Source organism: Cherax quadricarinatus, chromosome 89, assembly GCF_038502225.1.
Source record: "Cherax quadricarinatus isolate ZL_2023a chromosome 89, ASM3850222v1, whole genome shotgun sequence".
NCBI classification, from domain to species: Eukaryota; Metazoa; Arthropoda; class Malacostraca; order Decapoda; family Parastacidae; genus Cherax; species Cherax quadricarinatus.
The window spans coordinates 8,806,039-8,832,534 of record NC_091380.1 but is presented as its reverse complement, the minus strand read 5'-3'; the positions used below and the strand labels follow the sequence as shown (position 1 = coordinate 8,832,534).

The 26,496-nt window shown below is 39.1% G+C and overlaps 1 protein-coding gene across 8 annotated transcripts in view; it reads left to right on the top strand.

The window, feature by feature from the left end:
* LOC128697225 (pre-mRNA cleavage complex 2 protein Pcf11) overlaps positions 1–26,496 on the top strand; it is a 171,365-nt gene that overhangs the window by 130,097 nt on the left and 14,772 nt on the right. For all 8 annotated transcript variants that reach the window (XM_053788816.2, XM_053788815.2, XM_053788812.2 and 5 more), the window contains 5 exons: positions 403–485; positions 3,664–3,829; positions 5,292–7,170; positions 7,996–8,222; positions 13,900–14,126. In XM_053788816.2, coding sequence (XP_053644791.2) covers positions 403–485; positions 3,664–3,829; positions 5,292–7,170; positions 7,996–8,222; positions 13,900–14,126 — 2,582 coding nt within the window. The remainder of the gene's footprint in view (positions 1–402; positions 486–3,663; positions 3,830–5,291; positions 7,171–7,995; positions 8,223–13,899; positions 14,127–26,496) is intronic.

Genomic DNA, 26,496 nt, shown 5'->3' with positions numbered 1-26,496 from the left:
ATATGCTTTGTGGAATATTAGGAAAATAGAAAATGAAGAGTTAAAATGAGTATTTTTGTTTTATTAGATGCATAAAATTACATATAACCCTTGTCTATTCAAAAACCACTGACAGTATTTACTGCATATAGTTTATTGGCACTCAATGGGAAAGTGGAGAAGAATCCTTCCTCTGTAAGTCATGCATGTCATAAGAGGCGACTAAAATGCCAGGAGCAAGGTGCTGGTAACCCCTTGTCCTGTATACATTACTAAATGTAAAAGAAGAAAAACTTTTAAGAGCATTTCTGCTTTTTTGGCTCCCCGTGCCTTGGTGGGAGACGGCCAGTGTGTAAAACAAAAATATAATAGTGGCAATATGTAAAATGATAAGAATAATTAAGGTGTTTTTTTCACTTGCAGATGGGAGGAGACCGTGGTCTCAAGAGGAAGAAGATAGTCTTGGTCCTCAAGGAAGAAGCAAGGCTGCCCAAGAAAATTTCAAGGTGAGTTCTTATTTTATTGAACGTCAGGCCTACTCTCCCATACTTGGCATGTCCTTCTCAAACCCAAACCCACTAATAAAAATATTTGTCCAACCCATTTTCATTGCTACCCAAACAATAAGCTTTGTTAACCCTATTAACAAAAATGCACGTCTCACTTAAATCCAATCCCTCTCACTCGTGTAATTTTTTTTTATAACACACCAGCTGTCGTTGTCCCACCGAGGCACGGTGATCCTAAAAGAGAAACATTTTCACTATCATTCAACACTTTCACCATCATTCAACACTCACCATCATTCACACATAAACACTGTCTTCACAGAGGTGCTTAGATACAAAAATTTAGATTTCACTCCAAACTGCCAGTATCCCAAACCTCTCCTTTAACCCTTACAGGGTCGGCAGGCCCTCTGAGACTTGTTCTCAGGGTCGGCCAAATTTCAAAAAAAAAAAAAAAAAAAAATCTTATGAAAAGATAGATAATCTTTTCCCGATCATATTGACACCAAAAGTATGAAATTTGATGGAAAACTTAGGGAATTATGCTCTCGCGAAGTTAGCGGTCTCGACGATGTTTACGCATCGGCAATTTTGCCCACTTTGAACCCTATTTTCGGCCAATTTCAGTGTACTTGTCGACAAAAATCATAACTATTTCGCTAGAACTTCATTTTTTCTATCGAATGAGTACAAGAAACCACCCATTTACTGATTTCAACTATCCAATACAGTGGTCGGAATTTAGCAATTTTGCCAATTTCACACAAATTTCAAAAGATGCCAATTTCCGAATAGGGTCCAGAATAAACAAGAAAGACACATTCCTGGCACTAAAATAACATTTCCTCTGTTCATCAGTCACGTCCCCAGGCCCCTCTTACATTCTTTTGCTTTCCACTTTGAATTTTTATTCTCACAAAAAATAGAAGATTTACTGTTATGCAGACTACTGCATTAGTGTAAAAAATGGTATAAATAATATCAGTGCACTTGTGAAAGAATATTAGACTCACCAGTTGATGTGTATTGGACGCTTGGCACGATTTGTTTACTTTTGAACTTTGATAAAAATCGAACATTTCTGCTACTTTGAGCTCAATTTCAAGGTACTTTGCATTGTAAAACCAGTCAAAATCATCTCAATTTCTGTAGTATATCTTCCATTCTATAAAATGAGACCAGGAAAACTAGAATACAACAATAAATACCATACGAAAATGCAGTGCAAAGTCGCTAGTTGGACGAATCTTATTGTGGCTAGCTGGTCCAGTGGCTAACGCGACGGTCTGGAGTTTTGAGACTCTGACCACGGGTTCAAATCCTGCCCGTGGTATGGTTTGTTTGCAATCGTGTCATTACGATTTCATGAGTCAAGTAACATTTAGTAACTTACTGCCTATTCCATACACTTGCAACATTTGCCACACTACTCCCCTATCCACCCTATTATCATATGCCTTTTCTAAATCTATAAATGGAACAAAAACTTCCCTACCTTTATCTAAATATTGTTCACTTATATTCATCAGTGTAAATATTTGGTCAGTAAACTAAGTCCCCTATAATTTTTAAACTCTTTTTGTCCCCCCTTCCATTTATATGAAGGAACTATGCATGCTCTATGCCAATCCCTAAGTACCTTCTCTCTGATACACACATTGAACAAAAGTACCAACCATTCCAGAACTACGTCTCCACCTGTTTTTAATATTTCTGTTATGATCGTGTCAGCTCCAGTTGCTTTACCCCCTTTCATTCTTCCCAATGCCTTATGCACCTCCCCCACACTCACATCCGGCTCTTCTTCACTCGTAAAAGATGTTAAACCTCCCTGGCCATTGGATGGAATTACTGCCTCCCTCTCTCTATTAACATTTTTTACAGTTCCTCAAAATATTCCCACCATCTTACCAATGTGGACCCTCGGCTAACGCCTTTAATCTGTTCCAGAGAGCTAGCCTTTAGCCGAATTAATTTTCCCCATAATTAATGGAAATCCAATTAATCCGTTCCAGACACCCAAATGTATTAAGCAAAATAATTTTTTTACATGAAGAAATAAACATTTCCCTACACAGAAAACAATGATACATGCACAATAAACAATACTAAAATGACACTTACCTTTATTGAGGACTTATTGATGAGTGATGAGATGGGAAGAGGGCAGAGGATGGAGGAGTTTACAATTTGGAAGGGGAATCCGCCTTTCATAAAGACTTTAGGTAACAAGTCCTTTTCTGGGGTTACCTCCCTTCTTGGTTTTTTAATGCCACTATGACCAGTTGTGTGTCACTGGACCACCATTACTACCACTCTCTACCACCATCACAACCACTACCACCCTCTACCACCATCATAACCACTACCACCATCACAACCACTACTGCCCTCTACCACCACCACTTTCGTATTTTTCTACAAACTTTTTCTTGAATTCTGTCGTGTTTCTCAGATTCTTTACGAAAGGGTTGGTACTAGTAGCTTTTTTGGGACCCATGGTGGCTTATTTAGCAGTTACAAGCACTAAAAACAATGGAATAATACAAAATACATTGCATATACGCATGAAATCGACCACAATGGCACACTGGCTATACATGGAGTTTTGGAGTGGCCAGGCTCGCTCAGGCCGTGTGGACACGTTCAGGATGAAAGCCTAAGCTTAGCCGAGTTTTTTGGCATTGGCCGAGGCAATATTTTGACACCAAAGAGAGCTGTTAGCTGATTTTAGCATTAGCCGATGCAACCTTTAGTCAAGGGTCCACTGTACCTCCAATTCGCCATCTACTAACTCCCCTATTCTGTTTTTAAATTGTCATATCCATTTGTTCCCTAGGCTTTCTTAACCTTTTTATCTTGAAAATTTTTTCTTGTCAGCACCTCACCCCTACTATCATTTGCTTTCCTATTGCACTCCCTCATATGTTTATATATATTTGCACTATGAGAAAATGTTTTAGAACAAATGCTACACTTGTAAGGTTTTTCACCCGTATGAACTCTCATATTCTAATTCTGATAGTTAATTATAGTGTAGTGTAAAGCACCCTTCTGGCAAGACAGTGATGGAGTGAATGATGGTGAAAGTTTTTTTTTTTTCGGGCTACCCTGCCTTGGTGGGAATCGGCCAGTGTGTTAATAATAAAAAAAAAAATTATATTTTTGTTGACAGATGATTCTAAAGCAAGCACTGGAGCAGAGGGATCGTGGTGAGATCAGCGAGGCTCAGTATCAAGATATGGCTAATAAACTGAGGCTATTGACTGAACAAGAGCAGATCAGGGAGGCACGGGAACGTGAAAGACTTCTACACAGAAATATTCCACTGCAGTTTCAAGGTACGAATGTTAGTGTCTTAGTTTGTGAGATGAATTCTCTGCAGTCAACATTTTTGCATTAATGTTAGTAGAATTACTGACAGTATGTTAAGTAATAGGATACAAATGCAACTAATGTGACATTTTATTGTTTGTAACGGCTTGACAAAGCTCCTGGAGAGTGAAATGTTGCCACGATAAAATATTGCATTAGTTGCACTTGTGTCATTTTACCTAACATTTTTAGGGGTGGAAAGTATAGTGCCTGCACTCTAAAGGAGGGATTTGGGATATTTGCTGCTTAGAGTGACTTCTAAACTATCTTATCTTTACCCCTCTGGCAGTACAGTGATAGTGTGAATGATGGCGAAAGTGTTTCTTTTTCAGGTCACCCTTCTTTGGTGAGAGACAGCCAGCATGTTAAGAAAAAAAAAAAAACGTTGATTATATAGCTTGCTCTGTAGTAAGGTAAATAGTGATTTGCATATCAGTTAGGACAGTGTTTCTTTAACCCTTAAACAGTCCAAACGTATATATACGTTCTCTCGCGTAGCGCCCCAAATTTTTTGAGGATTTTTTTTTTTTTTTTTTTTTTTTTGATAGGAAAAAAGAGCATATGGTACCCAGGCATCCCCACTTTTTTTAATATGGTGCACAGTGAGTGAGCACACCCATTCTCTCATGTCTAGGCGACTCAGGCTTATCGTGGCAATGTTGAATGAATGACAAAGAAAACGTATACAGTGGACCCCCGCATAACGATCACCTCCGAATGCGACCAATTATGTAAGTGTATTTATGTAAGTGCATTTGTACGTGTATGTTTGGGGGTCTGAAATGGACTAATCTACTTCACAATATTCCTTATGGGAACAAATTCGGTCAGTACTGGCACCTAAACATACTTCTGGAGTGAAAAAATATCGTTAACCGGGGGTCCACTGTATATACGTTTGGGGCGCTACGCGAGAGAACGTATATATATGTTTGGACCATTTAAGGGTTAACAGTGGGCAGTGGCCCCCCCGCCTCTTGGGTGCTGTGAGAATGTAGACATAAACAACTGGTTGCTCGTCGCAACACAAGACAAAAATTAGGCTGAAAAATGCTGAGCTATTTATTGAAGGTGTAAGTGACTTTCTGAGTGTCGTTCCTCAGTCTCACTAAAATGGTAATTTTTTTTTTTTTAACATGCTGGCTGTTTCCCACTGAGACCTGCCGGTTTCTATGAAGGGATTCAGGGAAACCGGCAGGCCGGACTTGAGTCCTGGAGATGGGAAGTACAGTGCCTGCACTCTGAAGGAGGGGTGTTAATGTTGCAGTTTAAAAACTGTAGTGTAAAGCACCCTTCTGGCAAGACAGTGATGGAGTGAATGATGGTGAAAGTTTTTCTTTTTCGGGCCACCCTGCCTTGATGGGAATCGGCCATTGTGTTAATAATAAAAAAAATAATCTATTACTCATCGATTCTTCCTCCCAACAGGAGACGGAGATTGGTCAGGTAGTGAGGGTCCAACACCCGTCACAGCCAGTGGACTACCATCTGGTACAGGAAGCTTGGGTCCTGGTGGCCCTGGTCTAGGTCCATGTACTGCTATTCCTGGTACAGGACGAGGACGGGGCAGCCGCGAAGCTCACTTGACCTTTCCTCAGGGTGCTAGAGGCAGTCGAGGTGCTTTCTTGGGAGCCAGTGTTCCTGCTATATCACGAGGTATGGGAAGAGCTGGAAGAGGATCCTCAGGAACTGAAAATGATGCATGGGGAAGAGGAGGGATGAGAGGAAGAGGAAGAAGAGGAAGAGGTGGGCAGCAGCTGGATGACAATAGTTGGGTTTCTAAAGATGACATGTTGGAGGATGAGTGGACTGGTGAACCAGACTTGCCATTTGTGACAGAAGAGACCCTGAAGGCTGTAGCTCGTGATGCTGAAACAAGGACCATCGAAATCGATGGTGTTCCAAGGGAGATCCGTACCTACGGAGAAAATGCTGTAATTCTGCTGGATTGGGATGATCCTCGTATTTTAACGTTTGGAGAGGGGCACTGCAACATTGTCTTCGATGAAGGAAAGTTTGTGTTACCAATGAGAATAGGGGAAGATTATAAGGAATTCACCATTGCAGGGGAAACTCACCGTATTAAACTTGGTGTACCCACTCAAGAGTTAATGCTGGATGGTAGAGGGTATCAGTGTTTCTTTGGTGGCAAGCCCATAACTGTTCATCTAGCTGGCCAGCCTCGTATCGTTAGCCTGGATAGCAAACCCCCCAATGTAAATATAAGTCCTGTTAGAAATACAGAATTTTTGGCTGGTAAAATTCAGCTTGTGATCAATGCGAAGAAAGTTGTTAATCTCTTCTTGGATGCCAAGCCACAGCGATTCAACATTGATGGTAAGCCATTCATTATTCAGTTTGTTGATGCACTCAGAGCTGTAGCCATAAATAATGTCAAATTCCCAGTTGAATTTGGAGGACTACCCCTTAGCATCAGTGTGCGTGGCTACAGACGTTTCTTGCGATTCACGTCACTGCCTAAGGGTATTATTCCAGGCCAAATAATCATTCGAGGAATGGAGCTTGAAGGTCAGAAGTTGTCAAGTCTTCCAGGTAGTCCAGCACAAGAAAAAATTGTGGAGAATGCATTGAAAGTTAATCGTGGTTCACCTGCACTTGACATGTCTCGGCAACCGCCCATGGGTTACCCTGCTGACAAAACCTCAAGCAGTTGTCCAACACATGCTTCAGTGGGAATGTCCTCCATGCCTGAGGGAGTTTTTATTCCTCACCAAGTACCACCTCCTCAGGGACCTGCATCACAGGGACTACCTCCACAGGGACTTCCACAGAGACCTCTGCACTCTGGACCACCTCCACATGGCCCACCACCACATGGCCCTCCACACCAGGGTCCACCTCCAGGCCCACCACCACCTGTATCACTTTGTCCTGGTCCCATGTTGTCCCAGGCTCCACCAGCCATGGCCCTGCCAAGTGGAATAATGCCAGTGACTACTATTGGAAGTCAGCTTCCTCCACAACCAGGCTTAGGAACTCTGCCTGTTACTCTTGCCAACATGAATCATCCTCCCCCAAATACCATCCCAGGCTCATATATTACCAATCAGCTGCCACCAACTATGATCAAGCCATCACAGCCAACTCCTCACGTGCCTCTTGACCTCAATGCACTCTTGGAAAACCTCACTCGTACTGGTCTCATTGATGCCAAGGCACAAGATAAAACTAAAGGTAGAAAGGAAGAATCAGAAAAGAAAAAAGAAGAGGAAGAAGAAGAAAAAGAGAAGGAAAAAGATGAATTGATATCATTTGAATTCATGTTCAACCTGGAGAATCTCCGAAAGTAAGTGCTGATTGTTATTTTGTGATAAGTGTGCTTTTTTAAACAAATATCAATTAAAAATTTATGCGATGCCAAATTTAAGGGAAATAGAGAAGAGTAGAAGCAAGCAGGTACGCATAAATAAACTGCAAGAAAATGATGAGAGAGAGAGAGAGAAAACTGCGAAGTATGGTAGTAGATTAAGCATTAATGGGATTAAAAAAACATAAAAGAAAGAAAGGAGTTTTTTGAGAGTAAAAGCACTGACAGAGTAACTTAAGTAGTTGTGCTAAAAAAAATGTCGGGAAGATTTATAGATGTATGTAAATAATGAAACATATTTTTTTAGGGTGAGGAGGAAAGCATATTATTAGTAAATTGTTGGATATGAGTGTAAAGGAAGTAACTGAGGCAATACAGTAATTAAAAATAGCCCAGTGGTTCAATCTTAGATAGGATGTATATTTATAGAGAAAATTTATGGGAGGGATTAATAAAAATGAATATGAATTCTGAATAAAACATGATGTAAAATGAATAAAGGGATGGTGTGAGCTAGACGGTATTAAGGAGGGAGCTCTAAACTCAGGAGTTGCGTAGGAATCATCAGTGCCTCACCATCTGAAACCATGTTTTATGTAATTAAAAAACAAGCATTTTATTAGTCATAATGGTAGAATTACAGAAAATATGTTAGGTAAAAGGACATGTGCAACTAATGTGACGTTTTGAGGCAATGTCTTACTTGACAAAGCTCCTTATAAATATTTTATTTCCTAAATATTTTTAGTGTACACATTTTTACATTAGTCATTGAATTCTAATAGCCATACTATATTCCTACAGACGAAGAAAGTGGCTCATAGAATGTCTGTACCGTGGGATGCAGTGTTCATCGTGTGGGTTACGATATCCACCTGAACAAACACTTCAGTATTCTCACCACTTGGATTGGCACTTCAGACAGAACAGACGTCAGCAAGAGTCGACCAAGAAAGCCAACACGCGCAGGTTCTACTTCTCTACAGAAGACTGGTTGCAGTATGAAGAAATTGAAGATGTTGAAGAAAGAGGTAGGTCATTACTATACAGGGGCTCCTTGACACATTGATTCAACTCATTCTCTGTGGTGAGTTGAGGCAATGAGAAAAAATGCTAACAGTTGATGATGTAAGATTATAAAACCTATCTTCATAGAAATATTCAGCAAGTATATCTTTCATATTGATTAAATCTTACATATGGAAAGGTATAGGTGCTCCTCGACTCATGTTGGTGTTATGTTCCATCGAACCCGTCAGAAATAGTAATTGCTTTTGTACCATCATAAAGTTGAAATGTAAGTTGAACCATTGTAAGTCAAGAAGCACATTTACTTTATAAACATAAGAAAGAAGGAACACTGCAACAGGCCTACTGACCCATGCGGAGCAGGTTTGTGTTCCCCCCCTCCCCCCTTCCCCGGATTAGCCCAGTAACCCACCCAGTCTGGTTACCTCCACTCAAGGAAGGAGCACGGCACCAGACCCAGCAGCACAAGCTAGTCAGGTCCAACTCACACCCACCCACACCTACTCATGTATTTATCTAACCTGTTGTTAGGTAGGACACATATGCAACAGTTAGGTATCTTTATTTCGAAACGTTTCGCCTACACAGTAGGCTTCTTCAGTCGAGTACAGAAAAGTTGATAGAAGCAGAAGAGACTGATGGACTGATTACATCGTCTTCAAGTCTCTTCTGCTTCTATCAACTTTTCTGTACTCGACTGAAGAAGCCTACTGTGTAGGTGAAACGTTTCGAAATAAAGATACCTAACTGTTGCATATGTGTCCTACCTAACAACCTGTTGGTATTTTATACCATTTTAATATTCAATTTATCTAACCTATTTTTAAAACTACACGTTTTAGCCTCAATAACTGTACTCGGGAGTTTGTTCCACTCATCCACAACTCTATTACCAAACCAGTGCTTTCCTATATCCTTCCTTAATCTGAATTTTTCCAACTTGAAACCATTGCTGCGAGTCCTGTCTTGGCTGGAAATTTTCAGCACTCTATTTACATCCTCTTTATTTATTCCTGTTTTCTATTTATACACCTTGATCGTATCCCCCCTAATTCTACACCTTTCGAGAGAGTGCAGATTCAGGGCCTCAGTCTATCCTCATAGGGAAGATTTCTGATACATGGGATCATCTTTGTCATCCTCCTCTGTACGTTTTCCAGAGCATTTATATCCATTCTGTAATACGGTGACCAGAACTGAGCAGCATAGTCTAAATGAGGCCTAACCAAGGATATATAGAGTTGAAGAACAACCTGAGGACTTCTATTATTTATACTTCTAGATATGAAGCCAAGAATTCTGTTAGCTTTATTACGAACACTAATGCACTGTTGTCTTGGTTTTAGATTACTACTAACCAGAACTCCTAAATCCTTTTCGCAATCAGTAGTATTAAGATCTACATTATTTAGTTTATATGTGGCATGGTTATTTACCTGTCCAACATTTAGAACTTTGCATTTGTCAATATTAAACTGCATCTGCCACTTCTCCGACCACTGCATTAGTCTATTCAAATCATCCTGGAGTGCTCTAGTGTCCTCATTAGAATGAATTGGACGGCCTATTTTGGTGTCATCAGCAAATTTGCTTATGTCGCTATTTATTCCCTCATCTATGTTGTTTATGTAAATTGTGAACAACAATGGGCCCAACACTGACCCCTGAGGAACACCGCTTGTGACGTGCCCCCATTCTGATTTCTCCCCATTTATGCAAACTCTCTGTTGCCTATTTGTCAGCCATGCCTCTACCCAGGAAAAAATTTCTCCTATTCCGTGTGCCTTAAGTTTCCTCAATAGCCTCTGGTGTGGAACTCTATCGAAAGCCTTACTGAAGTCCATATACACAATTTCATATTCATTACCATGATCTACCTCCTCAAACATCTTAGTGAAAAAAGTTAGTAAATTCATAAGACAGGAACGCCCCTTTGTAAAACCGTGTTGAGAATCATTAATCAATCTGTGCCTATCAAGATGGCTACGAATTGCTTTGGCAATTATTGATTCCATAAATTTTCCCACTATGGAGGTAAGGCTTATTGGTCTATAGTTCGAAGCCAAGAACCTGTCACCTGCCTTGTAAATAGGTATTACATTTGCCATTTTCCACTCATCAGGCACTATGCCAGTTTGTAGTGATATGTTAAAAAGATTAGCCAAAGGTATGCTAAGTCCCTCTTTACATTCCTTTAACACCCTTGCAAACAGTTCATCAGGACCTGGGATTTGTTAAGTTTTAGTTTCTCTATTTGACTGAGGATCATATCACTAGTTACTGCAATTGTACATAGTTTATCATCATCCTGTTCTACATAATCTATTATTTCAGGAATATCACTAGTATTTTCCTGGGTGAAAACTGAGAGGAAGTAGGTATTGAGAATTTCACACATATCCTTATCACTGTCAGTGATCTGACCAGAGTTACTCTTAAGTGGGCCTATCTTGTCCCTATTCTTACTTCTGTATACCTGAAAGAACCCTTTTGGGTTAGTCTTTGAATCCCTTGAGACCTTAGCCTCATAATCCCTTTTTGCTTTTCTTATTCCTTTCTTTATTTCTCTCTAATTGAATATATTGATTTCTTAACTGCCCAACCCCTCTTTTGATATGCCTATATATGCCTCTCTTTTGACCAAAGAGATGTTTTAATCTATTGTTCATCCATTTGGGATCATTTTTGTTAGATCTAATTTCTCTACTTGGAACAAAAGTTGTCTGGGCAGCTAGAACTATGCTCTGAAAAACGTCACATTGACAACCAAGATCACCTACCTGACCCATAGTCAGGACATCTCAATTTAGCCCACGCAGGTAATTTTTCAGTCCCATGAAGTCGGCCAAGAGAAAATCTGGGACAGAGATTTGGTTGCAGTTATCTGGGTAATTCCATGATATATTGAAACTAAGCAATTTGTGATTACTTTCCCCAAGCTCATCATTGACCTCAAGATTATTAATTAGTGAATCTTTGTTGGCAAGAACCAAGTCAAGCAGATTGTTTCCTCTAGTTGATTCTGTCACAACCTGTTCTAAAAAGCAATCCTGAACCGTATCAAGAAAGTCACTAGACTCAAGATTTCCTGTCATATTGTTCCAATCAATTTGTCTAAAGTTAAAATCTCCCATTGTAACAACATTTTCATATCTAGATGCCTTATGAATTTCGTCCCATAACAGCTTACTGCACTCCCTATCAAGGTTTGGGGGCCTATAAATCACACCCAAAATTAATTTGTCACATCCCCCAAGAAACTGTAGCCAAACAGATTCTGTGTTCGAATTTTCTAATCTTATATCATGTCTAAGACAACAATTTAAATTTTCTCTGACATACATCGCCACTCCACCACCCTTCCTGTTGACCCTATCAGCGTGGAATAGTTTATAACCCTGTATGTTGCATTCATAAGGCATTTCTGTATCTTTCAGGTTGAACCAGGCCTCTATTATACCAATAATATCTATATTACCTACACTTGCAAGTAATCTTAGCTCGTCTATCTTATTTCTTAGACTCCTACTATTTGTATAGTAAACCTTAAGGGAGCTAGTCACTTGTTGCCCTCTACTATCTCTCTTTGTTTGTTGATCAGTTGATTTGCCATTACTAGCAACTTTATTTTGAATATTGTCTTTTAAACATATCCCTGAGGTATCCCGGTAATAACTGCTGTTTTTAACCCTAATGCTGCAGTCTGATTGTTTCCCACAAACACCCATACCTCTATTATCTATCAGTTTAAATTCCTAGACAAGTCATCAGTTACCCTCTCAATCGAATTGGCTAATGCAATCACTCCATCCCCAGAGAGATGAACCCCATCCCTTGCATACATATCACGTTTGCCAAAGAATAGGTCCCAGTTATTGCAAGTTCCTTGCAGTACCTGTCTAGCCACAATTTATACCAGTTGCTCTAGACATCCATTCATTGCCCACTCCCTTTCTAGGCAAGATGCTACATATGACTGGGATCCCTCCCTTAGACCTAACTACTTCTATGGCTGACCTGTACTTATCCAGCAGCTCCTCTCTCCTGCCCTTCCCAATGTCATTACCCCCAGCACTAAGACAGATAATGGGCTTGTTCCCATTACCTGCCATAATATTATCCAACCTGCTGACTGTCGCCAACACCAGCTCTGTCTGACCTTTCTGTCTCTGTTACAAAATGCGCGGTCCATATATCTTACCTGAGAATTGCCAACTATTAAAATATTCTTACCTTGATTAGCAGGGGAATCAGTGGTACCTTCAACCTCACTAACCACTGAAGTACACTCGTCTTGGAGAACAGAGAATCGATTTCCTACCTTCACATCTTCTCTGTTAACTCTCCTCATCTTCCTTCTTCCTGAACTTTGAACCACTTGCCACTTAAAGTGGCTGCCACTATCATTGTTGGTGACCATTTCCTCCTTACCAGCTAAATCCTTCTCACACTCTCCCAAACTCATCTATGCGAAGCTTCAGCCTCCTATTTTCCTCCTGAAGAAGTAGAATCTCCTTCTTCAACACTTGAACCTGAGATTCTAAAACACTACAACAAGCCATGGTGCTTGGTAACAGCCCACGCTAACTCTCAAGAGCTTAGGCAGGTATGACCACACGTGACCACTGACCTCAGCATATGAATGGCTCAGAAGTATGTCATATAGTATTGTTTGTTGTGTAATAGCTGTTAAAAAAGTTATGTGTATCTCTTTTTAACACTTTCCTGAAGGAAAATAGAGCATTTTTCTATCTGAATTGTGTTTTCATAAGTTTACTCTCAAATTTTATGGTACATTCTCAAGAATGTTTTTTTTTTTTTTTTTAATTCATTTAAACCAAGACCTTGAGTTCACATCCTCCTGCTAACTCAAATAGGTAATTATAAATAGACCTTTAAGTATTTCCAGTCCTCTCCCCTCATCCTTTAAGAGTCAACCTACAACTTGATAAGTCAGATTGTTCAGTACCTGACTAGAAGGTCCTGGATTTGATGCCAAAATTTAGCTAATCTTATCAACAAATTTCCTAATATCTCTGATTTCTCTGCCCTCATAAAAGTAAAAATAAATACCTGGGCATTAGGTAACTCTTATAAGTGACATCTCACAGAAAAACTGCAATGCTCATGTGTGAGAAACCCTGGTCTTGCTGGAAGTCATATCTTAGTCTAAAATGGTAATGTAAGGAAAGACAGTACCTGCTGGCAGTATTTTAATTACTCTGTTCCCACACTGCAATTTATATAATGTTAGGTAAAAGGACGCATGTGCAACTGATGTGACATTCTAATGTGGCAACGTTTCACTCACCAGGAGGTTCGTCAAGCTGTAACAGCTTGACAAAGCTCCGGGAGAGCAAAACATTGCCACGATAAAATGTCACATTAGTTGCACGTCCTTTTACCTAACATATTGTCAGTAATTCTACCAACATTATTATAATTTATCTAATGATATAAAATTCCTAAAAGTGGGAGAGAGGTGTTATTCATGAGTTAACATTTTCAAATCTTTGTTTACCATTTCTTTTGAAAATAAAACTGACAAAGGACCTTTATATATATTGCACAATGAGATGCATGTAGCTCTTAACATGCATTTTCCAGTGTCTTATTACCTAAAAGCTGAAAGATGTACATCAGTAATGAGACTAATGTGTGTACCTGTACCTTTTACAGTGCCTAGTATGTTTGAGTCTGAGAACCTGGATGAGACCATTCAAGCAGAAGAGGCTGAGGAACCCAGTGTAGCTGTTTCCTCCGAGGCAACCCTGGGAGTGTGTCCCACCTGTCACGACACCTTCTCTCAGTTCTTCCATCAGGAAACAGAGGAATGGCGGTATCACAACGCTGTCCAAGTTGATGGTGTCAACTACCACCCGACCTGCCACCAAGATATGCTTAGGGTAAGTCAAACTACACTCATTTGAAAAAGTTTCTTATTTTTTTACATACCAGCCATATTCTACCAAGACAGTGACCTAAAAACAAATCGGATGTTTTGTTACTACATGTAGTACTGTAATTTATACAGAAGGGGTTACACTCCCTGCATTTTTGTCGCCTCTTAAGACATGCACGTCTTATGAAGGAAGGATTTTCTTCCACTTCCCCATGAAGAACAGGTTATTGTGGTTACTTATACATAAGAACATAAGAAAGAAGGAGCACTGCAACAGGCCTACTGGCCCATGCGGGGCAGGTCCAAGTCTCCTAACGGCTTAAGCCAATGCCCCAACCTAGTCAGGTCAGGTCACATTCACTTAAGGAAGGAACACGGCAACTGACCTAGTAGCACAAGCTAATCAGGTCCAACTCAAACCCACCCACACCCACTCATGCATTTATCTAACCTATTTTTAAAACTACACAACGTTTTAGCCTCTATAACTGTACTCGGGAGTTTGTTCCACTCATCCACAACTCTATTACCAAACTAGTGTTTTCCTTTATCCTTCCTAAATCTGAATTTTTCCAACTTTTCCTGGAGGGATGGCAGTTGAATGAGTGATGGTGAATGTTTTCTCCTTGAGGTCACCCTGTCTTGGTGGGAGATGGCCAGTGAGTTAAAAAAAAAAATAATACAATCTGAACGTTAGTTAAGACGCTTAAGGTGTCAGATTCAGTATTTTATTTTATTTTACGAATAGTAATATGGAAGCAAACATGCAGGTAAAGAACAGTTCACGATAATTTACCTAAGAAAGTTACATCAGCATGAGCACTGAAAGAAGTCATGCATTAATCTTGTTTACACACCATACTGGATTTTATTCCAAAAAACCAACACACGTTTGTGACATTTAAGTTATACAGGAGGATCCCGCATATACAACACCCTCTTTTCAATGTTCCACATTTTCATTTGCTTTCAATTGAGCCATAGTTCTTATGTTCAGTGCTTTTACCACTTTTCCGCTGTGTTCACAAAATAGTTGTGCAAGGGAAGAGCAACTTGTGCCGCAGTTTAAGGTTAGTATTGTATGTACTGTGTATTTATTTTACTTTTCTCTCTGTATTTTTTATGCCTGACTGTATTGAGCACTCAATATATGATGTTATCAGGCGTTTTAGATGCATTCGATAATGAAAAATGCTTTTTTTTCATGCAACCAGCAGTTTACGCTTATCACACAAGGCCGTGAATCTAAGAGCCATACAAACAGGGCCCTCCTGTACCTTACAAACAGTTATCCCAGTGGCCATCTCCCACGAAGGCAGGGTGACCCAAAGAAGAAAACTCACTCACAAACATTCATTCAAATGCTCTATTTCCAGAAGTGTGTTGACATCACAATCCAATTACCCTCATATTGCAACATTGCCACCTCCTCTTCAGAGTGCAGGCACTGCTCATCCCACCTCCGAGAGGTGGGATGATGCAAAACTGCTTTAGCGAGTTAATTTAAACAGAAGCGTCCACGATTGAATGTAAGAGGTGGTGTACCTTGATTATTAAGCCTCAGCCCAGTCTTATTCATAACTTGCATAAATGATCTAGAGATAAGGATAGCATCTAAAATTTGCAAAGTTCACAGATCCCACTTAATTAGGGGACCATGCCACATCTGTGGCTAAATACTTGCAGGAACTTGGATAGACACACTGGCCATCTCCCACCAAGGCAGGGCGACCCGAAAAAGAAGAAATTAAATTATTTCGTCCTTCTTACATTTAGTAATTTATACAGGAAAAGGGGTTACTGGAGTAATTTATACAGGAGAAGGGGTTACTAGATCCTTGCTGCCGGTATTTTAGTCACCTCTTAGGACACATGTGGCTTCCGGAGGAAGGATTCTTCTCCACAAATTAGCCCTTGAAGAATCTCCTGTATTATAAGTACCTCTCCAAGATAAGATTTGACTAGATACAATACACCTCGGTCTCAGTTAATGCAAATAATGAATCCCGTGGAGTGGTCACACTATTTGAATTCACACTAGTCTAATTATATGTAATTTTTGTGCATGTTTTTAAGAGTTTAGGGAAAAATAACACACATTAATTAACCCTTTGAAGGTTGACAGGCCCTCTCTGAGACTCGTTCTCAGGGTCGGCCAAATTAAAAAAAAAAATTCTCTTATGAAAAGATAGAGAATTTTTTCCCGATCATAATGACACCAAAAGTTTGAAATTTGATGGAAAACTTACGGAATTATGCTCTCGCGAAGTTAGCGGTCTCGGCGATGTTTGCGCATCGGCGATTTTGCCCAATTTGAGCCCTATTTTCGGCCACTTCCACAGTACTAGTCGACAAAAAACATGAATATTTCGCTAGAACTCCATTCTTTCTATTGAATGAGTACAAGAAACCACCCATTTACTGATTTCAACTATCCAATACAGTGGTCAGAATTTAGCAATTTTGCCAATTTCACACAAATTTCAAAAGATGCCAATTTCCGAATAGGGTCCAGAATAAACAAGAAAGACATTCCTTTCACTAAACTGACATTTCCTCTGTTCATTAGTCACATCCCCAGGCCCCTCTTACATTCTTTTGCTTTCCACTTGGAATTTTTATTCTCACAAAAAATAGAAGATTTACTGTTATGCAGACTACTGCATTAGTGTAAAAAATGGTATAAATAATATTGGCGCACTTGTGAAAGAATATTAGACTCACCAGTTAATGTGTATTGGACGCTTGGCATGATTTGTTTACTTTTGAACTTTGATAAAAATCGATCATTTTTGCTATTTTGAGCTCAATTTCAAGGTACTTTTCATTGTAAAACCAGTCAAAATCACCTCAATTTCTGTAATATGTCTTCCATTCTATAAAATGAGACCAAGAAAACTAGAATACAACAATAAATACCATACGAAAATACAGTGCAAAGTCACTGTTTTATTCCAAAAAAACAGTCAACTTTTTTTTTTTCTCATTATGCACTGTGTGCTGCAGGATTGTTTTTATACTGCAAACACTGACCACATAAACCCATTCTTTCATTTGTAGGCCTACCAGCTTTCTCCCACTAGATTTGAGGGCGCTAGAATTTAGGCGTACTAGTACATCAAAAACCCTAGGTCATAAGCCGTACTAGTACGGCCGAAACCCTCAAAGGGTTAATTTCACACTAAATTGAAATTTGTACTATTCAAACTCACACTAATTGAGATCTGGCTGTATAGTGGCAGACTTAATATATTGCTATACTATCTGTGATGACTTTAACCCAGACATCAGTGTGAAAGGTTGACCATAGATCATTCATGACATAGTATTAGTCATAGCATAAGTAAAAAGTATTAATGGTTAAGGTCACATCTCAACGTTTTCTCTTAAATGCCAATGCACATTTTTAATGTGTTATGGTTGTATTTTGTCACTTTTTCAAGTTAGCAGTGTGACCATAGGAAGTGGAGGGTAAGAAGAGAACCATCTACTGTGCTATCCTTGCCTCAGCATTATAGACACAAGTAGGGGTTGCCAGCATATAGTTAGTACTTCTCAATATATAGTGTCGAGGTGGACTGATATCTGCCGTTACCGTGTAGTACTCTGCACTTGTTGTTCTTCTTTGTTGTCAACCTTCTTCTTTCTTCTTCCTCTTCTCCTTCTTCTTCTTCTTCTTCTTCTTCTTCTTCTTCTTCTTCTTCTTCTTCTTCTTCTTCTTCTTCTTCTTCTTCTTCTTCTTCTTCTTCTTCTTCATTCTTCTTCTTCTTCTCATTCTTCTTCTTCTTCTTCTTCTTCTTCTTCTTCTTCTTCTTCTTCTTCTTCTTCTTCTTTCTTCTTCTTCTTCTTCTTCTTCTTCTTCTTCTTCTTCTTCTTCTTCTTCTTCTTCTTCTCTCTTCTTCTTCTTCTTCTTCTTCTTCTTCTTCTTCTTCTTCTTCTTCTTCTTCTTCTTCTTCTTCTTCTTCTTCTTCTTCTTCTTCTTCTTCTTCTTCTTCTTCTTCTTCTTCTTCTTCTTCTTCTTCTTCTTCTTCTTCTTCTTCTTCTTCTTCTTCTTCTTCTTCTTCTTCAGGGTGACCTGAAAAAGGAGAAACACTTTCATCATCACTGTCTTGCCAAAGGCATGCAAATACCACACTTCTAAACTGCAACATATCTCCTCCAACTCTCTTCTTTTCCCCACTCCTCCCTTCTCTTATCTCTTCTTTGTCCTCCTCCTTCATCTTTTCTTGTTTTCTTCCTCTTTTCCTTCTTTTTTTTCTCTTTTAATAAGCATCTGTAGTTGTCTTGTGAGGAAGGACAACCCTGAGAGGAAGGGTGACAACTGCTGTTCATAATCAGAATAAATATTACATATCTTGGACTCAAATTAAGTTGTAAAGAACAACTGTCAGTGAATAAACAGAGAACTGATTGAGCTACCCAGGGTTTCTATTAGGAAAGATTTTGGAACAAATACTCTATTATTTGCACTGAAATCTTTCCTATTAGAGCCCCTGGGTAGCTCGATCAGTAATGTCGGACTGTCAGTCTGCAGGCCGCGGTTTGCTTCCCATCCACCATTCTGTTTATTCATTATGCATCCTTGTAGATGAATGGTTCAGAGAACCGACATGTTGATAAATTAGACACATGTGCAACTCTTGGGTATCTTTATTGAGGAAACGTTTCACCACACAGTGGCTTCATCAGTCCATACAAAGGAGAATCTTGCAGAAAGGAGGAGAATAAGATAATCAGTCCCTCAACCACATCGACTCAAGGTTGTGGGTCTGATTACCTTATTCTCCTCCTTTCTTCAAGATTCTCCTTTGTATGGACTGATGAAGCCACTGTGTGGCGAAACGTTTCCTCAATAAAGATACCCAAGAGTTGCACATGTGTCTAATTTATCAACATTATGCATCCTTGTTTAATGTTTGTTATTTTTCTCTTCAAGGATTCATTTGTGTCTTCACTTTCCTTTTTATTTGGTTTGGGTCACTGGTATAGAATTTATATTAAAGTAGTACTACCCAGCCCTGTCTTGTAATTTACTGAAGACATATCTCTCACATAATTATTAATAATAAATACTCATCTGCACAATTTCTTTTGCATTGGCATCCGTACCAAAAATAGAAGGTGAGAAATTTCAATTTCTTGTAATTTTTTTTTGTCAATTTTTCTTTAAACCCATCATAAGTAGTAAATCTCAATAGCCCCCCCCCTCGTAGTGGATATTATAAAGTGGTGCAGAAGGGCCTCTCATATACAGCACCTCTTTTCGGTGTTCTACGTTCATTGGCTTTTAATTGAGCCATTGTTCATTATGTTTCACCCGCCAATGGTTTTTCACCTCTGAGTGGAACAATGAATTGATTGAAAATGAACGAAAACGTTGAACACCAAAGACGTGCTGTATATGCGGGGCTTTCCTGTAACTGGTGTTCCATTACCAACTTCTGTATTTGCCTTCAAGGTGGCTCTCTGGCACTCTTCTGGAATGTGTGGGATTGTGGTGTCATTTTGTTAGTTGCTGCATGCATATAATACCGTAACTTGACTCAGTAAATCACAACAGCAGGATTGCAAACAAATCATGAGTTCAAACCCCACTCATTCCGTGTTTTATTAATAATACTGTATTTCATGAAATGTGAATAACCTCAAAATCCATTCATTTTCAAGGGAGTAAGGTTATATACATACAGTAGATGCCGAGGTGCTTCTTCACTTACGATGAGGTTCTGTTCTGACAAACCCATTATAAGTCGAATATGAATACAGTGGAACCTCGGTTTTCCTGATTAATCCGTTTGAAAAAGTCTGACGAAAACCTGAATCGTACGAAAACTGCAGAAATATTTCCCATAAGAAATAATGTAAATCCAATTAATATCTTCCAGACACCCAAAAATATTAATAAAAAATACATTTTATAGAGAATAACTATAGTTTTGCATACAAACTAGAGCGTACGAAAACCAAGGTTTGACTTAACATGTATATGCTAAATAAATCACTACTGTCACAAATAATTACAGTATGTAGTAACTAAATAATAGTATTGAAAAGTAAATAAATGAATACAAGTTACAGATGCTGCTTTCATGCTGGGTAATTATCTTGAGTTTCATCTCCAAAGTATACAGTGGCACCCCGGTTTTCATCCTTATTGATCCTTTGAAGAAGGTTGGTCGAAATCCAAAATGGACGAAAACTGAATTAATATTTCCAATAAGAAATAATGTAAATCCAATTAATCTGTTCCAGACACCCAAAAATATTAACAAAAAATACATTTTATAGAGAATAGCTATAATTTTACATGCAGAAATAAATATAAAGCACTAATTTTAATGGATAAATGAACATGTAACCCTTTCAGGGTCGTTAGGCCCTTTCTTGAACTTGTTCTCAGGGTTGGAAATTTTTCAAAAAAAAAAAAAAACTTATGAAATGATAGAGAATCTTTTTCCGATCATAATGACACCAAAAGTATGAAATTTGATAGAAAACTTACGGAATTATGCTCTCGTGAAGTTAGTGGTCTCGACGATGTTTACACATCGGCGATTTCGCCCAATTTGAGCCCTATTTTCGGCCAATTCCAATGTACCACTCGACTAAAATCATAACTATTTTGCTAGAACTCCATTTTTTCTATCGAATGAATACAAGAAACCACCCATTTACCTATTCAACTATCCAATAAAGTGGTCCAAAATTGGCAATTTTGCCAATTTCACACAAATTTCAAAAGATGCCAATTTCCAAATAGGGTCCAGAATAAACAAGACAGACATTCCTGGCACTAAAATAACATTTCCTCTGTTCATTAGTCACATCCCCAGGCCTCTGTTACATTTCTTTTGCTTTCGACTTTGAATTTTTATTCACACAAAAAATAGAAGATTTACTGTTATACAGACTACTGCATTACTGTAGAAATGGTATAAATAATATCAGCACACTTGTGAAAGAATATTAGACTCGCCAGTTGATGTGTATTGGACGCATGGCTTGATTTATTTACTTTTGAACTTTGGCAAAAATCAAACATTTCTGCTACTTTGAGCTCAATTTCAAGGTACTTTTCATTGTGAAACCAATAAAAACATCTCATTTCCATAATATGTCTTCCATTCTATAAAATGAGACCAGGAAAACTAGAATACAACCATAAATAGCATACAAAAGTACAGTGCAAAGTCGCTGTTTTAAACCGAAAACACTGTCGGAGTTTTTTTTCTCTTTATGCACTGTGCTGCAGGATTTTTTTTTATACTGCACACGACGACATAGACCCATTCTTTCATATGTAGGCCTGCCAGCTTCCTCTCGCTAGATTTGAAGGCGCTAGAATTTATGCATACTAGTACAGCACCAACCCTGTTTGGAAGCCGTACTAGTACGGCACCAACCCTGTTTGGAAGCCGTACTAGTACGGCACCAACCCTGAAAGGGTTAAATCACTATTACATACCTTTATTGAAGACTCTTGTTGGCGTATGGAAGAAGGCATGGAGGGGGGAGAGAGAGAAGAGGTTATTGTTCGGAAGGGGAATCCCCCTACTTAAGGACTTTTGGTATCAAAGCACTATCTGGGGTTACTTCCCTTCTTTGTCTTTTACTGGCACTAGGACCAGCTTGAGAGTCACTGCACTCTCGCTAACTGTTTGTCAAACCATACCATGGGTGGGTATAGGACCCGTGATCAGAGAGTCTCAAAACTCCAGACCGTCGCATTAGCCACTGGCCCAGCTAGCCACAATAAGATTCGTCCAACTAGGTATATTTCTACACCATAGGAAGGTTAGCATAGGCACCACTGTGACCACAAATGCAAGTGCACAATGCAAGTCATGTTAACGGCTTTGAGGGGACTTGAGCCAGAGTTCGTCACGGCCACGCTAGCTGGAGATTCGTCTGTAAAAACTTGCATTTGTGGTCACAATGGTGCCTTTGCTAACCTTCCTATGGTGTAGAAATATACCTAGTTGGACAAATCTTATTGTGGCTAGCTGGTCCAGTGGCTAATGCGACGGTCTGGAGTTTTGAGACTCTGATTGTGGGTTCTATCCCCGCCCGTGGTATGGTTTGTTTGCAATCGTGTCATTGCGATTTTGTGAGTAACTGTTTGTCGTTGATCCACACCAACAACAACTCCACATCTTCGATTGTTTGTGATCACTGTTTCGTTAGCATATTTACCCCTTTTGCAACATCATCTTCCTTGTTTTTTACTTTCTTCGCCAGGATGGAACTGGTTGTTGATTTGGACTTCTCGTGCATCCTAGCGAGCTCGGCTACACTTACCCCACTTTTGTATTTTGATACAAGCTCTTTCTTTAATTCTATCGTGTTTCTCACCTTCTTTACCAAAGGGCTGGCACTCTGAACTTTCTTTGGCCCCATGGTGGCTTATTTTGCAGTCGCACTCAATAAACAAGCACCAAAAAAATGGATGAACGCACGGAGTATTGTTCACTCACCAAGTGACAGAGGCAGACTGAGTCAGGCAGCGGTGTCCCAGGAGGGCGGATGCATCTGATACAGACGATTTCCGAGTTGATGTATGAAACCCAGAGTAAAATTTCGCTGAAAAAAGTGGTCGAAATCCGAATTGTATGTTTGGACCAGACATGGAGTTTTACTGTAATTGCTTTTGTACCATCGAAAAATTGAAATATCATAAGTCGAACCATCATAAGTCAAGGAGCACCTGTACATATATATTTTCTATTTACTATCACACATGGAAGAAACCACAATAAAACACTTGACTATAAATGCAAAAAAATACCATAGTGAAAAAATATGCAGGAAAACATGAAGACTTATGTGTGTAAATATACCTTGAGAGGAATAGTAAGGAGAGGTAAGTAAAGCTCATTTTGTTACTAATTGAGATGATCCTCAGTAGGTGATGCCTCGCTTAGTGAGGCATCATAAAAGTAAGGTGATAACTTACGTCAGTGTTATTCACTAATTTTTGCAAGAGAGCCACTTCGGTTAAACACATTGATTGAGAGAGCCGCAGCTACTGCAAGTTAGCGTAACTCAACTAAATTAAGTAGTACTGAGCTGCTGGTGCAATATAGTAAATGAGAAAAAGTAGACATGAGCCGTGAATTGAGTCATCGCGAGCTGCACAATGAATACCACTATCTTATGTGACGCCTGAGTGAGGCATCGCTTCACACAATAACATATAAACTTTGCCTCTCCTGTCTGTTCCTCTGAAGATGTGTGTGCAAGCACATGGAAGCTCACAGATTTTTCTGTTTGTTTTTTACTGGCATTTTTCTTTTTTTCTTGTTTTACACGAAGTAAATATTTCATATAAATACAACAAGTCACCCAACTTGCAAATGAGTTGCTTTTCTAGACAACAATAGTACAAAGGATGGTATTTTTCATACATTTTTCTTCTATATCTCAGCAATTATGGAACTTTAAATTGTAAGTGCAGATGTCTGTAACTTGGAGTTCGTAACTCACGAAATCATAACACAAATGCAACCAAACCATGGAACGGGTGGGTTTTGAACCCCACCCGTTACATAATTTTGGAATTCATAAGCTGTAAGCCTTCCATATTGAGGACTGATTGAATTCACATTAAAATGTAGAAGGATATGAGGATATAATCTTTCGAGTTAAATTATTTTTTTTTTATTATCACACCGGCCGATTCCCACCAAGGCAGGGTGGCCCGAAAAAGAAAAACTTTCACCATCATTCACTCCATCACTGTCTTGCCAGAAGGGTGCTTTACACTACAGTTTTTAAACTGCAACATTAACACCCCTCCTTCAGAGTGCAGGCACTGTACTTCCCATCTCCAGGACTCAAGTCCGGCCTGCCGGTTTCCCTGAATCCCTTCATAAATGTTACTTTGCTCACACTCCAACAGCACGTCGAGTTAAATATGCCAGAAAAAAGCTTTGGAAAATTGTTGTATAACACATGGTAACTAATAAGTGTCTTAGCTGAGAGAGAACCAACCATCTTTATTATACTCATTATCATTTAGTACTGTACCATATTGTCACTATATATATATTAATTTGTTGTTGTTAATGTGATAGAATGAGTGATGATGAAAGTGTTTCTTCTTTTTATGGTCACCCTGCCTAGGTGGGAAATGGCCGATTTGTTAATAAAAAATAATAATGTGCAAAGAAATCACCGTAAGGTATGTGTCTCCAAATATACAAGAAAAAATACCATGGTGAATGTGTGTGGTGTGCACAATTCTCTCGTACATAATGTTATGAAACGATACCATAGTGGTAAATTAACAGATGGAATTACCATATTTGCTGGCATATGAGGCACACTTTTTTTTCCCACAAAAAGTCTTGGAAAATCAACCTCTGCCTTATATGCTCGAGGTCAGGGTCAAAGGGTAGGCTTTGGGTTACACTTTAGCAGTTGTTTACTGACGTTATGTTACAACTGCTTGGAAACATCGTCTTACATATCTCGTATGATCGTGCACATCATATGTTGGAAAATGTGTCTTACATATCTCGTATGATCGTGCACATCATATGTTGGAAAATGTGTCTTACATATCTCGTATGATCGTGCACATCATGTGTTGGAAAATGTGTCTTACATATCTCGTATGATCGTGCACATCATATGTTGGAAAATGTGTCTTACATATCTCGTATGATCATGCACATCATGTGTTGGAAAATGCGGTACCTGAGGACTTGGGCGTGTTTGCTTGTACATCTTCATAGGATACTCTTTGCTGTTTCTGGTCTCTTAATTTTTTTCTCACTTTTCAAGGTATACAAGCAAGTTCTTTTATGGCATAATTGTTGATTACTAACAGTAAGCAGAGCCACAATTTTTTTAAATTTTATCTGAAATAAAGATATTTTCATAATTACATAATAAAAGTGAGATTTCAAATGCTCTTTGTTTTCCATTCTTGATTTTTAAGTTATTGTTGCCTATATAATGAACACATTAACCTCACATTAGAGATGAGGCTTTACAAAGGTATATGTGCTTTGTCAAAATATATGTGGTTAATAAAAAGTATTCTGTAAATTTTTTGTGAGGTAAAAATATAAATTACATATCTGTCAGCATAAAAATAAAAACAGTTTTGTGTGTAAGTTAACTCAGTAGTGCTGATACACACAAATTCTGAGTGAAATTTAGTAACTTTAAAGAATTTAAGTTGTGCCGGACAGTCCCCTTGAAGCCTTACAGTTAGCCAGTAAGCTCACAGTTCAGGAAGGTGTGTGTGTGGGAGGGGATGTACATGTGTGTGTATAGTGTGTGGGAATGTATGTGTGTGTGTTTGGGAGGGGGTGTGTATGTTTGTGTGGGGCATGTGTATTTGTGTCTGTGTGTGTGGAGGGAATATATGTTGGGTGTGTGTGTTGGGGCATATATGTTTGTGTGTGTTAGGGCATATGTGTTTGTGTGTGTTGGGGCATATATGTTTGTGTGTGTTAGGGCATATGTGTTTGTGTGTGTTGGGGCATATATGTTTGTGTGTGTTAGGGCATATGTGTTTGTGTGTGTTGGGGCATATATGTTTGTGTGTGTTAGGGCATATATGTTTGTGTGTGTTAGGGCATATATGTTTGTGTGTGTACAGTACTTCAATAAATGGTTGCAGGGGTCAAGTCTCAGCTCATGGGCTCTTTTGTACCTATTCTTAAAGCTATGTATAGAGTGCTCCAGGATGGGCCTAACATACATTGTATAAAGCACCCTGAATGACCTTTCATTGAAATTCCTGTAGACCAGGATTCTCAACAGATTTACCAGGCAAGCATTGGCTGACTGATGTGGGACTGGTGATATGGTAGGCACTATGCTTACTCCTAGGTCCTTCTCTGATTCAGTTTCATCTGATACGTCATTCACATAACCAGAAACCGCTGTGGTCCTAATACTGACCCATGTGGTACACAACTTGTTACTTCCTCATTCTCACATCTCTTCCTGGGCAATCACTTTTATTTCCCTTCCCTTAGGTACTTCTTGATCTTCTGGAGTATGTTCCCAGTTACTCCTGTTTGCTTCTCAAGTTTTTGTCTTAGTCTCATGTGGGATACAGTATCAAATGCCTACTTGCTGTCTAAGAAAGAGCAGTCCACTTAACCCTCTCTTGTCTCACTTTCATTACTCTGTCATAGAATTCCAAAAGGTTGGTAAGACACTAACATTTCTGAACCTGTGCAGGAGGTAGTTCATGAAGCATTTCTCTCCATGCACTTTTAAAACACTCCTGACAATCTTCTCCATTACCTTGCATAGTATACATGTCAGTGAAACAGTGCGTGCGTGTACATGTGTGTACTCCCCTGTATGTGGTTGCTTTGGTCGATTGTACGTGTACGTGTGCACATGAAGCT